The sequence below is a fragment of the Fistularia commersonii genome, chromosome 22 (genome assembly GCF_037954325.1).
Source record: "Fistularia commersonii isolate RoL2024-O1a breed Wild chromosome 22, RoL_Fcom_v1.0, whole genome shotgun sequence".
NCBI classification, from domain to species: domain Eukaryota; kingdom Metazoa; phylum Chordata; class Actinopteri; order Syngnathiformes; family Fistulariidae; genus Fistularia; species Fistularia commersonii.
The window spans coordinates 723,513-738,298 of NC_141305.1; the positions used below are offsets into that span (position 1 = coordinate 723,513).

The 14,786-nt window shown below is 53.1% G+C and overlaps 2 protein-coding genes across 5 annotated transcripts; both read right to left on the reverse strand.

The window, feature by feature from the left end:
* Window positions 1-1,684: 1,684 nt before the first annotated feature.
* LOC147221218 (long-chain-fatty-acid--CoA ligase ACSBG2-like) lies at window positions 1,685-10,716 on the reverse strand. 3 transcript variants are annotated; one of them, XM_086169650.1, is made up of 15 exons: window positions 10,527-10,716; window positions 8,472-8,531; window positions 8,189-8,376; window positions 6,874-7,154; window positions 6,414-6,502; window positions 6,215-6,335; window positions 6,045-6,125; window positions 5,808-5,957; window positions 5,126-5,293; window positions 4,868-5,049; window positions 4,345-4,578; window positions 3,797-4,014; window positions 3,202-3,341; window positions 2,867-3,110; window positions 1,685-2,638 (listed from the first exon to the last, which is right to left on the reverse strand). In XM_086169650.1, the coding sequence occupies exons 1-15, from the start codon at window positions 10,670-10,672 to the stop codon at window positions 2,550-2,552; spliced, it is 2,391 nt and encodes a 796-aa protein (XP_086025776.1). In that variant the 5' UTR covers window positions 10,673-10,716; the 3' UTR covers window positions 1,685-2,549. The 3 variants fall into 3 exon arrangements, with proteins under 3 accessions (XP_086025776.1, XP_086025777.1, XP_086025778.1); XM_086169651.1 differs by having other exon boundaries at window positions 10,401-10,541; XM_086169652.1 differs by lacking the exon at window positions 10,527-10,716 and adding an exon at window positions 9,165-9,625.
* A 1,875-nt stretch (window positions 10,717-12,591) lies between these two features.
* Window positions 12,592-14,589, reverse strand: hint2 (histidine triad nucleotide binding protein 2). Of its 2 annotated transcripts, none has more exons than XM_086169685.1 (5): window positions 14,447-14,589; window positions 13,775-13,912; window positions 13,565-13,669; window positions 12,917-12,989; window positions 12,592-12,826 (listed from the first exon to the last, which is right to left on the reverse strand). In XM_086169685.1, exons 1-5 carry the CDS (start codon window positions 14,531-14,533, stop codon window positions 12,735-12,737), a joined length of 495 nt encoding a protein of 164 aa, XP_086025811.1. In that variant the 5' UTR covers window positions 14,534-14,589; the 3' UTR covers window positions 12,592-12,734. The 2 variants fall into 2 exon arrangements, with proteins under 2 accessions (XP_086025811.1, XP_086025812.1); XM_086169686.1 differs by having other exon boundaries at window positions 12,686-12,826; window positions 12,921-12,989.
* Window positions 14,590-14,786: the final 197 nt, after the last annotated feature.

Sequence of the window (14,786 nt, forward strand, 5' to 3'; positions counted from 1 at the left end):
TAATGTCTCAGCGCCCCAGAGGTCAGACCCGGCTCGTGAGGCCGTCCAGACCCGGCTCGTGAGGCCGTCTGAGGATCAGGCGGCTCCAGTCCTCCAAGCAAAGAGCCACTTCTAGCGGTAAATGCGGGCGAAGAACCCACAGATGAAGAAAGTGACCTTTCTGCCTCGGGGTCTGGCTGGATCGCTGAGCGCCGATATTGACGCTGATGTAACAAAGGATCAGATAGCGACCGTTGTCGGCACGCCGTGACATACCAGGCCCAGATAACGTTGTCCCGGGGCTGGTGATACAGACTGAAGCTCAGGCTCCTTATCAGCGAGCACGCAGGCGTCCTGCAGGGTCCGGCGAGGTCTTCAATCCATCACGAACCCCCGGAGCGCTGCAGCGACTGGCTGCTGTGACTCATCAAGTGTTTTCCCTTAAAAGAGCACCAGCGGAAGGAAGTCCCGGTAGCTTCACCGCCATCCGTGACAAAGGGGAGAATTCAGCCGGGGAATGTTTCCAATGCAGACATTCCCATGTCGGAGTCGGAACGTGCACGAGAAATGGTTGAAATGCCCGGACCTGGACTCGCGGCGTCAAATACCTCTGCAGTTTTATCTCGGCCGCTGCCCTGATACAGAAGTGAGATGATGATGCGTCCCAAGAATGCGGTGTGATGCTCTGGTGGTGGAGGAGGACATGTTCAGGGGCGCTTGCTGCTGGAGAGGGAGCTCCAGGAGAAGGACTAGGAATCCCGAATTAAAGGCTTATTCAGGGGTTCAGTGGGTTTTGCATGGGTTTTTGGGGGTCGATCTCAGGCCAGGTCGCGTCTGAGGCACCCAGTGGGAAGCGGCAGGAGCTCTGACTGTTTGGAAACGTTTGCTTCAGAAACAATCCTATAAATAAGAATTTGGGGAAATGTTAGCATTTATTTGTTATCCATTTGCTTATCCTGCACTCACAAGTCCAGTGCTGAGGTCGGTGTCTGAGGAGACTGCAATGTTCCTAAAAGAAAGTCTGCCTTTTCTAAATCTGCCTTTTCCTGTAAAGCCATCAAAGAATGGAATGGGCTTCCAGACAATCTGAAGAACACGACTGATTTTCACACCTTTACACGGGACGTTAAAAATTGGATTCTGGAGCTCCAAACATGCTAACGCTAACAATGCCAGAAGGGTATTTTGCCCCCAGATGACCAAAGTAACAATATCACAACAATATCACAACAATAGCACTTTCAACTTGCAACATACGTATTCTATTGCCTGTTTATATATTGTATAGTTATTTTATTGCCTATCTGTATATTTCATATATAATGTCTATTTTATACAGTTTTATATTTGTATTGTCCAGGACTACAGATGGAAATTAGCTATGCGCTACAAGCTGGTACAAACATCTGCCTCTGTGCTCAATGTATTTGTACACTGTCCTAATAAACTGCTAAACAAACAAACACTTGGGGTCGGGGGCTACAACATACATGCAGCCACTCATTCATAGATGAACCACCATTCATGCTCGGTTTAAGGTCTCCATTGAACCTCCTGCATGGCAGGAACCCTGAGGAACCCCCTCAGACACGGGGAAGCATGGAGACTCCACGCATTAAGGCTCCCTGTGGGAATCCAAGTCAGGACCTTGTGGCTGAGAGGTGGAGGCTCTAAAGTTAAACGAATGAAACGGCAGAATGCGTTGTTCTCAAAATCACTGGAGTTTTTATTGTGGAAAAGGAGTCGGTCACAGAGTGCAACGTCTCGGCCTCTCAGAAGGTGCACGTCAGGCGGTGGAAGCATCAGGAACGTCCCCGATCCTCCCGAGTGTAAAAATATAACTGAAGTTCCCCTCGCTTTGTTTTATTTTATTTCATTTTTTTAGAAATGTCTGCAGCTTCCGGAGGACGTCACCATTAAACGGCCTCGCTTGCCGATTCGCCGCGCGACCGTCTCTTCCCGCTGCGACTTCCTGAGTCCTTGAGAGAGCAGTCAAATCTTCAGGATGGTGAACATGTCAATACCAAAGGCATTTAAGAATTCACGCCGTTACTTTTGCCTGCTTGTACCTAATAAATTGGCCAGCGAGTCAATAAACAATACAATCTGTCTTCCTGCTGCAGGGGCTCCTCTCCTAAACACCTAAAAGCAGACGTCCCTCTTCGGAGTCTCCATCCAACATCTGCAGTATCTTCTGCCGGCTGGCGGCCGGCGGCGTCGCATCCATGTCACCGTTTGGCGACGAGCGGACGGTTTATTTACAGAAAGTGCACTGGACAGCTGTATGTACAGTCAAATATCTTCAACATCGATTCGGATCAAACGTCAAATAAAAGCTTCTCGGGAAGGAAAAAGACAACATTTGAAAAATTTAGCAGCACAAAAATCAATTCCTTTAAATACGTTACATTCCAGTTTCTTCTTGTCCGGCTTTTTTTTTTTTTGTTTCCTTCATCATCCTTATTTTAATAAACACTGGGGTCAGAAAGTCAGCAGAAAGGTTGGATCTTCTCAGGCAGTCTCAGCCGGCGTCGCTCCTCACGGCGCTTTCCTCTTCAGCCGCACCGCCTTTACTTCTCCGCCGCCGCCGCGTATATTTCGTTGATTTTCTCCCGGTACATCTTCACGACGATGGGCCTCCTCAGTTTCATGGTAGGTCCTGCGCAGGCAGACGAGAAGAAGGACGGGTGATTAACTCGCGGTGAATCTCATCTAGAGATACGGCTTTTCTTATGACGTCGCGCTCAAAGAATTTCAGAGAAACAAGACTGACTGGAAAGTCGCGACCGAGCCGCCAGAAGTTTTCACTCGGCAAAGATGGGTTGTTTTGAAAAGGTCGCCGCCGTGTCCTACAACAACACCGGCTTTTTCCCACGTTTGGGCTCACCGAGCTCTCCCGTGGGGACCGAGAAGTCCCGTTCCAGGATGACCCACTTCTGGATCTTCTGGGCGTTGGAGGTGGCCTTGGCGTTCACCCTCTCCACGCCCTCCTGGATGGCCTTGTAGATGGCGGGCTCCTTGTTGCCGATGATCTCCGAAACTTTTGTCGCCGTCACGCCGTGGCTCTTGCAGAACTCCAGAGCCTCGGGGCTCAGCTCGTCCGTGGGCTCGCCGTTGTCATCCGAGACCGACTGGAAACAGAAGGGCGGGTCATTTTTATGTCGTGTGTGTGAGTGTGTGTGTGTGTGTGTGTGTGTGTGTGTGTGTGTTGCAGCTGGTTACTTTGAGCGTGAACAGCATGGAGAGGAACTTCAGCTTGTCTCCCAGCAGCATGGCGTTGCTGATGACGGGAACCTCGGCCTTCACCGCCTCTTCGATGGGCACGGGGGGGATGTTCTCGCCCCCCGCCGTGATGATCAGCTCTGTGCAGAAGACCGTTTCGGTGAGCGTGACCTCGCGGAGACTTCCGGGTCAGCCCGGAACCACCCGACGGTCACTTGAAACAAATCGACGTTCTGCAGCGAACGGCGTGGAGCCGCTAATGGCCCTGGTGCTGAGAGAAGTGACAGCGTGGGAGAAGCTAGCTAAGAATGAAGAAGTAGTTGGAGAAGAATGCGGACAATGCTCTCGGGCAGGGAAGGAGAACCTCCGAGCGCAAGCTAGGAGGCCCTGACGGCTTCATGGGTTGCGCCTTCTCGGTTAAAACAAGACGGGCTTTTTCTTCTCCGGGTTCATTCGCTGTCTGTTGTCGATAAAGTGCAATAAACAAATGTGCGGAGGTGAGAAGATAATGGAGATGTTTACCGTGGCTTCCTGTCAGGAGTAGCGATTTAACCATAATCGTGATTTAACCATTTAACCATAATCGTCCCCTCACCTTTAATCCTCCCTGTGATGTACAGGAAGCCGTCCGGGTCGAACCTGCCCAGGTCCCCGGAGTGCAGCCACCCGTCCTGGTCCAAGGCCTCCTCCGTGTTCCCGGGCATGTTCAGGTAGCCCATGAACACGTTGCGGCCCCAGAAGCAGATCTCCCCGTTGCCGTCCGCGTCTTGGTTCTCCAGCTTCACCTTGCAGCCCGACATCACCTTCCCGCAGCTGTCGGCGACAAATGAACCGTCAGGGAACGCGCCGCGCTCTCGTGAAGCTAAGCGTTAGCGCCGGTCTGAGAGGCATTGTTTTGGTGCCTAGTGAAGTTTTGGAGGTGTTTGACGAACGTCTATGGACACCAAGAGCAGTGCGTGGCCAGATTGTTCCTCGGTGGACCGCGAGCGTCCACCATCCAAATAATGCTAGCTGGATAAGCATCATTAGTAGTGTATGCTAGCTAATGCAGAGCGCAGAGATGATTGTTGTGCTCCACCAGACCTGGAAAGATATCCATCTCGAGGTGACTTCCGATTGGCGGGCAGCGTCGGCGGTCCTCACCTGGTGATTCTGTAGTCGCTGTTCTTGGAGACGGTGTGCGGGCCAGAGCTCTCGCTCATGCCGTAGAGTTCGACCACGGGGATGTTGAGGCTCATGAAGTACTCCAGGGTGTCCTTGGTGATGGGGGCGGCGCCTGTGAAGCAGATCTTGCAGCGTTCCAGCCCGAGAGCAGACCGCACCTTCTTAAAGACCAGGTTGTTGGCCACCGTGAAGCCCCAGGGCACCAGATTATCCCTGCCACGCAAAACGGGTGACAGAAGGTCAGAAGGTCCTGAAGGTCCTCTATGAGGAACGTCAGCGTTTGCACAAGCGGCCGCTTTGAGGACAAAGAGCACAAATGCTTTCAAGGACAGGCTCGGCCGCATGTTTTCATCTATCGAGATCCATCATCTCTTGAGGAATCTCCTTTTTTTTTTTGAACATTCATTTTCAACCGAGTTCTGGCGCCAGCATTGATCAGATGTTTGATGAGATTGTGGCCGAAGCGGAGGTCAGGACGGATCTGCGGGAGGCCGGAACTCACCCGTTCATGGCGCTGTAGTTGTACTGCAGGCCTATGGACTTGGCCCAGTCTCCCACCCTCCTCTTGAACGGGGACGCCTTGGCACCCAGACTTTTCATCTTCTCCTGCATCTTCTCCCACACGCGAGGAACTCCCAGGAAGGACGTCGGACGCACCTCCTTCAGCGTCGTTCCTAAGGAACCCTGGCCGAGTGAAGCGGGACGACGGTCAGGACGGGAAAGCGCTATCGTCAAGCTCGCGCTACGAGTCGCTCCGGACCTTGAGGGCGTCTGGCTCGGCGAAGTAGGTGGTACCGGCGAAGGCCATGCAGATCCACATGTCGTTGACTTGCGCCGCCACGTGGCTGAGCGGCAGGTAGCTGATCAGCACCTCCTCGGTGTAATTCAGGTTCACGACGTCGCCGGCGGTCTTGGCGGTCCATGTTAGCTGCGGGCGAGCACACGGCGGCGGGGACGATTCGTCACATCCGTTATGTAATTATCATCCGCGCGCTCGTGATCATTTACTAACTCTGGAGTTTCCCAAAGCACTTCTGGAGCTCCCGTTTCTATCTATGTTCCTGACCAGCCGAACCCAGCCGGTGGGGTTCATCCTGGACCGACCACGGGGCCCCGTATGGAGACGTTCAACCATTCACGCGACTCATTCAGGATCTCCGGTGAGCCTCCTGCAGGAGTCTGGGCTGCAGGAGGAACCGCAGGAACCCCACGCAGATACGGGGAGAACATGGAGACTCCGCACGGGGAGAAGAAGCCGACTTGGGACCTTCTTGAGGGACCTTCAGAAGCTCCCACCACCACAGCGCCGCCCCTTTGTGGATTCAACATCTACCTTAATAACAACAAATGAGTCCCAACGCGACGTCCTGACCTCCTGAACTGAAGGTCCAGACAGTAAGGCTTGGACAAGCGTTGTCACGGTAACCGAGCCGCTCACTCACATTGTCATGGCTGAGCATGACTCCTTTGGGGTTGCCGGTGGTCCCGGACGTGTAGATGAGCGTGCAGCACTCGTTGGCTCGGAGGCTGTTGATCACGTCGTTCAGCGTCCGCTCGGTCACGTCTTCTCCGAGCTTCATGAACTCCGACCACTGCGGCCACCGGGAGATTTAGTATCTTCACGCGATGCTAGAAGATAGACGCGACGGGAGGCGACTGCGGCGGCGGCGGCGCCGTACCGTATACAGGAAGGGCAGCTTCTGCTTGAGCTCGCCGTGGTACTGGACTATCGCCTTCAGAAGAGGCAGCTGATCTTTGACCTAGCGGTGAAAATTTTTAGAAAAACACGGCGAATTAATGGATCTTGGAACCCTCGGTGGAGGCCGTGCAAAATCCAAAAACTTCCCACCTCGAGGATTTTCTCCAGCTGTTTGTGGTTTTCCACCACCAGGACGTCGGCCTGGCAGTTCTCAGCCACGTATCGACACGCCTCGGGGGAGTTGGTGGTGTAGATGCCGGTCGCCAGGCCGCTGGGGAGCAGAACGTCGGAGAATAAAGATGAAATCCGAACAAAGATCGGTGGATTTCGTCGGTCTCGCCGGTCTCACCCGGCGAAGATGCTGCCGATATCGGCGATGAACCACTCCGGAGAGTTGAATCCGAGGATCCCCACGCCGTGGTATCGCTCCAGCCCCAGCTGAGGGGAAACAAAGGGTACATACATCTTTCATGGCAAAGTGGCTCCTTTACATTTGACCTACATGGAGTCCCGGCGGGAGACGTAACACGAACCGTGAATTTATTTACACGGCCAGGCTTTAGTTTTCAGCGAGCGGGTCGGGAGGAATTTGTTTTGACACGTCTCGGCCCCGGGGGGCATCGTTACGCCGTCCCATCGATCGGCTACGGTCGCTGATCCCTTTGTGTCGAGCCGAACGTCAGAAAGCAAAGTTCACGGTTAAAACGGCGCTCGAAACGCGATGGAGCGGTGAACCCGGAGCGCGGTTGTTTGTTTGGTTTGGCTGCGTTCGTGTTTTGGCGCCGCAGCTAATCCTGTTGTTGACCTACCTTCAGGAAGCTCTTGGCGGCGGCGCGGCACTGGGCGTAGTATTGCTTCCATGTCATGGTGACCCACTGGCCCTCCCGCTTGGAGCCCAAGGCCGGGTGGTCCCCGAAGGTTTCCACCGTCTGCAGGAACAGCTGGTGGACGGTGAGGGGCGTCTCCGAGCCCGGCCCGGCGCCCTCTATCCTCAGCCGGACGGCCTTGTCTCTGCTGGTGCTCCATAGCTGGTCGGCCGCGGCCAGAGCGCAGGACGCGTTCCCCTCCGGCAGGACGAGCCGCTCGGCTTCTGGCTCGTCGGGACAACAGGGGCAGGTGTTACACGCCATCGGAGACCGACTGCGACTAGACGGCGGAGGATCTGCGCTGAGGTGTGCAGTGGGAGTGCAGACATATCTGCGCCACCTCTGGGGGCGTGTTATGCCGGCTGCGGTTTTAGCTGCGCGTTTCAAACAGGTGAAGCGAAAGCGTCACCTGATATGACCGAAGCGGGTTTGGAATGTTGACGCCGACCCGCCGGTCCTGTTTCGACGGAGAAAGTCGCGGGTTTTGAAAATAACGAAGCCGTCCACTAACTCGCTTTTGTCCGGAGGTGCAGAAATGCAAGCGGTTTGATAAATGTCGCCGCCGCTCTTTTTGCGATGAGGGTTTTCCAAATATTGACCTTACTAGAAGTTATCTCCTCAAATAATTTTTCCGCCCAAACAGGTTGAACCACATCGGCCTGTTATTATTTGCCTCCGGGGAACATAATTGTCCACATGTGCACCGACGGGTAGAGTTAACCCCACGCCCGAAATGTTGACCCAGATATGTTTCCTGACGGTTTGGAGTTTCCCCCAAAAGGTGTTGATTCAACACGGCAAAATAGCGTGTTATATCTCCCGACGTGCGCCTCCTAATGCACAGGGGAAACAAACCGGAGTGAAATGCAACAAAGGTTATTCTTGCATGTTTTGCAGCTCCGGCCTTCCCTCCGTGGCCCGGCGGATCGAGACCCGTGCACGCTCCTCACGGTGGAAGGAAATCCTTACACCTTTTAAAGGCCAAACGTTTGTGAACAACCAAACATGGCAGCCTTTTCAGGTGTGATTGGAGTGGAGCCCCTAAAGCCCGGGGGTGCTTCAGGCCGACGCCAAAAGGCCAACCAAAAGCCAAAAGGCCGACCGCTCGACGACTCCGACATGAACTCCTGTCCGATTCCACCTGAAGAAGCGTAAGCATCCGCTCCTTACAAAACAACGAGTAGAAACGGCTGCTGCTGAATCCGTCTTGAAATAGATGAGCAAGCAGAACCTGCGTGAAGCTCTGCTCGGTCCTGACCTGCGGCGGGCGCTCCTGACGTTTGCGCCGTGGGCTCGGCGTTGCCGCGGGGATGCGCCTCCCGGTTCTGCGACGGGTCTTTCGGTGCCGCTCCGTTCCGAATCACGCCGTCCCCGTTGATCTTGAGCGTGGAGAGGGCCTCGGCGGGCGCGTCGGCGGGGTCTGGACGGCTCTCCTGGGCGGGGAAACTGGCAAACCGTGAAAGAGGCACGAAATAGAGCCGTCAATCTTTAGGGATCCGACCGTCTGGAGAGTACGGCGTTCTTCCCCCGGGGGTTCCTACCTCTCGGCGTGAACATCCATGGCTGCCGTCTCGTGGGTGGAAGCGGACTGCTCCGGGTCACTTTGAAATAACGGACATAACGCGAGGGAGGTGAGTAAAATCGGTGTTCGCCGCCGCCCCCGACGCCACCGGGACCCTCCGCGCGCAGATAAGGTTATCTTTGAGTGCGTTATGAAATAGCAGCGCTGCTCACATTTATGACACGGTGCCGCTAAAGTCATTGCGACAGATAAGAGCCATTGACGGCCGTAATCATCCGTGTTGAAACGGCGACGCTGTTGAGACATCCGGGCTCTTCGGCCCCTTTCACCCAGATCACACAACACTCGGAGCCTCGGATTCAGAACACCAACTCGGGGAACAACGTCGTCCAAAAGTCAGAAATGGCATGCCGCCACCTACTGGGCGTTTTCCAAACCGTAACCGGGATGAACCACGTTCTCCACACGTGCTACTGCCACCAATTTAAAACTGTGCATGAAAAGCAGAGGTCACGCGGGGTGACCGACCCGCTTCCCTCAAGATAAACCGCTCCAAGATCCCTGCGGAGCAAAGTTCACGCCGCTTGCAAAACGGTAAAACTCCGAGCGGCGAAGGCGACGGGACGATGATGTGAAATATCTGCTAAAGTGCATTCGGCCGGCGCCGACGGTACCACGAATTCTCATAATGTAGGGGAAAAAGGAAACTCACGCGGGAAAGGTCAGAAATCCAGTTATTTTTAAAAAATCACTTCCGGAAGCCGTCGCCTCATGCCGCCGCCGCCGCCGCTTTCGACCCCGGAGCCCGTGGTTGTGGGAGGAGGTACAAATGGCTCAGTGAGCCGAGGAGCCTGCTGATACCAAACAGGGTCTCTATGTATCCGCTCAGAGTCATGTGTCTGGTGTCGGAGCGGCGGCCGCCCTCTGGCCTCGGGCCGCTGCGATCCGTCTGCTTCTGCCGCCGCCTCAAAGGCCGGCAGTGTGATCCCGGGGTTTTTCACCCGCGACCGTGAAATGGAATCCCCGCGATCCACGGGCGAGGCGTCGAGCGTCGATATCCAACCCGACAAAGATTTTCCCTCTCTCTCTCTCAAGGCGGCGGCGGCTCACCTCCCGAACGGCGTCGGACCACGCAGGTGCTGCGCTCCTGGAGGCAGGACGACCTGGAAAGAGCCTGTGTTTGTGTGTGTCTGGGGGGGAAACACACACACACACACACATTTACACAATCCCCTCGAACACCCCCCCCTACCCCCCTCGGCGTCCAGTTAAAGATCCACCAGCAAACTTGACCGAAGGTCAGGGCGCTCGGCAAGGTGAGCGGGACCGGGAGGAAGGGCGGGTGTTTGTGTTCACAGCTGACAGCTGTTGACACTGGCAACAGTTTCTGGCACCGGGATTAAATAGCCCTGGGGGGGGGGGGGGGGGGGGGGGTCATCGGCGCTACCTTAATAGCCGTAATCGATCGGTAAAGACCGGCGTTATCGGACGGGCGCTCCGAGGCTCGTCCGGGAGATAAACGACGAGATAACTTGTCTTGAGTTTATGAGCGCGGGGAGACTTTGACCCGGGAGCAGCGGGTCAGAGGCCGGGCCTGAAGGTCCAGGAGGTCCAGGAGGTCAAAACATCGCATAAAATATCAATATTGACCCGCTTCCTGATCCGTTTCATTTCAGTCTATGAGAATCTCCGTGAATATGAAAAAGCCCGTGTGTGTAATAATAATGACAAAGTAGAGATTTGGAAAAACCACAAACCAAAAGTGCTCTAGAAAGAAAAGATGATTTATTTTACATATTATTGTCAAATATTCTCGCATACATGACGTGTCGAGCAAAACGTGGGCTCTTCCTGAGCATCTGAGGAAGCGAGAAGTGAAGAATAACTTGTTCGTGTTTTATGGAGCACTTTTGGTGAGCGGATTTTTTCAAAACTTTTACTTCCTCACCTCTTTGGATCCAGCATCCGTCCCTAATTTGCGTCTTTTTCTTTTCTAGCTCTTTAATAACAGCATCGAAACATCGTGAATACACAACCCTTTCAGTTGAGATAAATGTAACCATGCGAGTTATACCGTCCAGTGCTGAGCGCCGCCGCCGCCGTATGTGGGGGAAAGTTGAAGCCGGCTCTCCGGTGACACACAGTAACCTCGGTCGCGGACGCCAAGGTCAGACAATCGCACCACCTCGTCACACCATATCTGTCAACAGTCTCACACATCGCCCAGGGGGGGGGAAGAGGTCGCCCCGCCTCCCCTTGCAGTCTGATAGCGCGCGTAAACCGGAGTGTGTTTTCAAACGTGTGGCCGCTTAATGTTTGAACATGACGAGCTCTCGCTGAAGAAAAACATCCAAAATGATTTTTATCCGGATAACGTTCTCTTCGGTTCCTTTCTCCACGCCGTTCGGCCTCTAGGCGCCCGTTACTTCATCGTGGCGCAGAGCTGCGCCATGCGGCCGTGACCATCCGGAAAGTCCTCCGTTGGAAATTCCATCTACGGTCCCTCCGTCTGCAAAGCTTTCGGGCGAACGGCGGAATTCCCTCCCGAATAATCATCCGCTCTATGTTTTCAGAGTCGCCCCTCGGGCCTCTCAGCGTTTAAAAGTTTACCGACGGACTCGTCATAATCCCTGGTCCACAGCGAGACTCTGCCTGAGTGCGACGCACGTGCTTCTCGTGGCTTCAGCTGTACTTTTTACACCGGCGGCATCTGGCGCGTTGCACAACTGTCACTTTCGATTCCTGCCCTGCCTCGCAGCTCGCCTTTCAGAATCAGAAAAACCGAGTTTCTGTGTTTCCCATCGCACCTCTATCTCACTCGTCTTTCTCCGTGTAGGACCATCGCTTCAGTGTCATTGTTATTTCCAGCTGGGATCTCCGCACACCTGCTCCCTCTGCACATTTCTAACGCGTTTTGCATTCACACAGACGTCGTCATTCCAACACACCTTGTTGCTTTTGCTTGTTCCTTGTAGAGAAAGAAAATCTGAATCATCCCTCACATGCGCGGGTGACCCACCTTTCACTCGCTCCCGCCGTCAATAAGTTGTGACTTGAGAAGGACGTTGTGGGATCAAAACCAGCCGCGGTCCAGACGATCCAGTGCAAAATAACAAAGATTATTTTTCTGCCTTCTGACGCGACTCCTCCGACACCTTCGGCTCGGTGTTTAATTGCGGCGGTTGGAAAACCAGTCCTTCCCCTCGTATGACAGCAGCTTTGTTCTTTAATGTTGTTATGGTTACTAGTTTTGAAGGGCACCTTCCTCCTATAAAAGGCAGGAACTAGTAAAACCAGCCCACGCGGCATGCAAGACCCCTTTATGACATCACATAGGGGGTTCGGTGACATCACAACCCCCTCTCGGTGACATCATAACCAACTGGATGATGGAACGAGGGGCTCTGAAGGCCGGCCGTTGGGGAATTCTCCGTGACGGCGACAAAACTGCCGTTGAAAACTGGTCTGAAGAAGAAACCCCAGGTTCCAGGAGGAAACGGAGAGCCTTTTGTCCACCATCTGTTGGACGCGTCTGCGGCTGACGGCCGCAAGCGGGTATTATTGCGTGATTATCTTCACGCTGTGTTAGCATCACATACACGCTATCAGGTTCTGCACCTTTGTTTTGTGCAACATCTTTGGAGTTCAGCGGGAGGAAAAGATCTCTTGTTCTTGGCCAATCAACCGGATTTTCAACCAGAGGACAGGCCGGGGTTTCGTTAGCGATGGTGGAACGCGCTTTTTTGAGGGGAATGCAGAAAAAGACATAATACAAACAATGCAGCCGGGACAAACGTGTCTCTGTACGACGGTTGTAATTACAGGTAACGTGAAACTGGAGTAGTTGGATGTGAAACACAAGACGGGTGTTGTTGCAGCAGGACGGACCGGGTGGGAGAGAAGCTTCTGAGGAACTCAAACAAAACACCGATAATAGTTGAAAGAAAAAAAAAACAGTTAACTTTAGAAGCCGCGTTTTCATGGCCGACGATGTTTCGATGCAGTTTAGCTGCCAAAGCCTTGTTTTTTTTTCCCCCCTAAAGAAAGTAACACCCGCAGCTACGGATGTAAATCCCGTAAAAGAACCATGAGCTCAAATCTCCACAAAGGACACAGTCTTTATTGAGTTTGCATCAAATATAACGTGTTCTTTTCTCATATTTACATTTGACATTTGCCTCGATGAAGCGGTCTTTGTGTGCGGAGCCGTGGCTGAGGACGCGCTTTTCCGTTGAAAAAGGCGGAGAGGACGATATGAAGCGGGCGGACACGTCGAAGGCCGTCACCCTGGCGGCCAGCTCATCTGCCTCCCTCCCAGGACGTGAACGTGGAGGTGGTAAACGGACTGGGCGCCGTGTATCCCGTCGTTGATCACTGCAGAAGGCGGGGACACGCGCGCGTCTGTAGACACACAGCTTTCGCCCTCAAACCCTCACGTCCGCGGGACGTCGGCTAACATCTCACCCACTCTGTAGCCTTCCTCCAGGCGCTCCTGTTTCGCCACGTTTTTGGCCACGACCAACAAATGTCCCAGGAGCTGCAGCAGAGAGAGCGCGGGGACACGTCACTGCTTCACACATCTGATTTCTTGAAACTCGAGACAGGATTATAGAGCGATCTGTAAATAAACGACCGATGCGGTCTTAGAAGACTGATAAAATAGAAAAACAAAATGTGCAATGACAGGCAGCGCGTCCGCTGCCCGTCAAACCGCAGGTCGCAAAAACACGCGATAGAATCAGATCAACTGATTCACTTTTCCAACAACAAGGGCTGTTGTCTGAAACCGCTCCGGAAGCAGCCGCCGGGTTTGTTTTCTCACAGAACTGCTTCCTCTGAGGTCACCGCTGACGGTCGTCCCGGTCTGACCCCGCAGGGTTCGAGGTATGAGCATCTGACGCGGGGATCCAGAAGAGATCCGGACAAAAGACATCCAGATGCTCTCCGATTTGGATTTCACGGCACAGAATGACGTTTTTACAGCTCGACACAAGAGGGCTCTTATTAGATTATGCGGTTGACTCAATACAACACGGACGTGTGCTTTCAGAGGGCGGACGGCCTCGATCCAGACGGGATCGTCCGGTCTTGTGATTGAACGGACCGACGCACCTCGCGGTCGTCGTCTTTGGCCTCACTGATTCTGGGGATGGGGACCCTGGGAATCACCAAGAAGTGAACAGGAGCCTGCGGGCTGATGTCCCTGAAAGCCAGACACTGAGAAAACACAGGGACGCGTATCAATTATTGAGTTGGACCCTCGACATTTGTTTATCTGGCCTCCACGTGGAACCGACCCGACGGCTTTGCGTCGGCGTTTACCTTCTCATCTTCGTGAATAATATCTGCGGGGATGCTTTTGTCGAGGATTTTGGAGAAGATGGTCGGCGCTGGAGAGCCGTACTTCTTGCCGGCCTCCTCGGCCAGACGAACCTCTTGGCTTTTGGTGCACAGCCTTCTCTGTGTGTCACACGGTGGAAGACATGTGGATGCACCGCAAAATAACACAAAACCGTTATGAATCAAGAGTTTGCATTGCATCAAGGAAAAAAAATCTGTTCTGTTAATGATCAATATCATTGTAAGACGATCTATATTTATAATATTTACAAGACCGTGTTTCCAAACAACTTCTTTTCCCTCTTGTTATATCGGTGTTTAACTGGAAAAGCAGTGCAAATGATTTCACAGAAGAATCACGTAATTACGTTTTGTTGTGATTCCGGGAAATTGAAGTACCCCCAAATTTTTCCAGGAATTGTTCAATAACGACCTAAATAGCTATTTCCCCAGACAGAAGATATTTTAATTCTTGTCGAAAAAGAATTCACCGTGACCAGGATGACTGAGAACCAGGAGAGGGTTTTAATATTAAAAACAGTCCAGACGTGACTGTGGGAGGGGTAGTCGCGGCTAGCCCGCACAGTTAGCCATACCTCTGCAACGTTTACTTTGTACGCTAACATACATGACACATTTCTTAAAATGAGCTACCTCGACTTCACAAACACGCCGTAAACGGCTGACGTTCGCCGTCCTGGCTGCGATCAGCTGAGCCCGTAAACACGGACGGAAAAGCATTTCCAGCAAGTTTCCGTGAATTCCGTGAAGCCAAATGCTAACGGCTCCTCAATGAACTACACTTCCGGGGTAGTCACGTGATCTACATTGTTGATGCCTTTACGTCTTGCACTTCTACTGCTTAGTTTAGAACAGCTTTTCTTCGTTTCCTCACTCGAGGTAAACACAACCGAATAATAATATGATAACATATATTCTCTTTTAATTAATTGTGACTACGCTGCTTCGACTGGATGCTCTGAATTAAAATTTA

Coding starts and splice junctions, on each gene's coding strand:
- LOC147221218 (XM_086169650.1), bottom strand. CDS start 10,672: ATGTGTGAGACTGTTGACAGATATGGTGTGACGAGGTGGTGCGATTGT. Junction 6,126..6,214: donor AGCTGGAGAAAATCCTCGAG/GTGGGAAGTTTT, acceptor TTTCACCGCTAG/GTCAAAGATCAGCTGCCTCT. Junction 3,111..3,201: donor CCATGCTGTTCACGCTCAAA/GTAACCAGCTGC, acceptor TTCTGTTTCCAG/TCGGTCTCGGATGACAACGG.
- hint2 (XM_086169685.1), bottom strand. CDS start 14,533: ATGCTTTTCCGTCCGTGTTTACGGGCTCAGCTGATCGCAGCCAGGACG. Junction 13,913..14,446: donor GGCGTGTTTGTGAAGTCGAG/GTAGCTCATTTT, acceptor TGTGACACACAG/AGAAGGCTGTGCACCAAAAG. Junction 13,670..13,774: donor TTATTCACGAAGATGAGAAG/GTAAACGCCGAC, acceptor GTGTTTTCTCAG/TGTCTGGCTTTCAGGGACAT.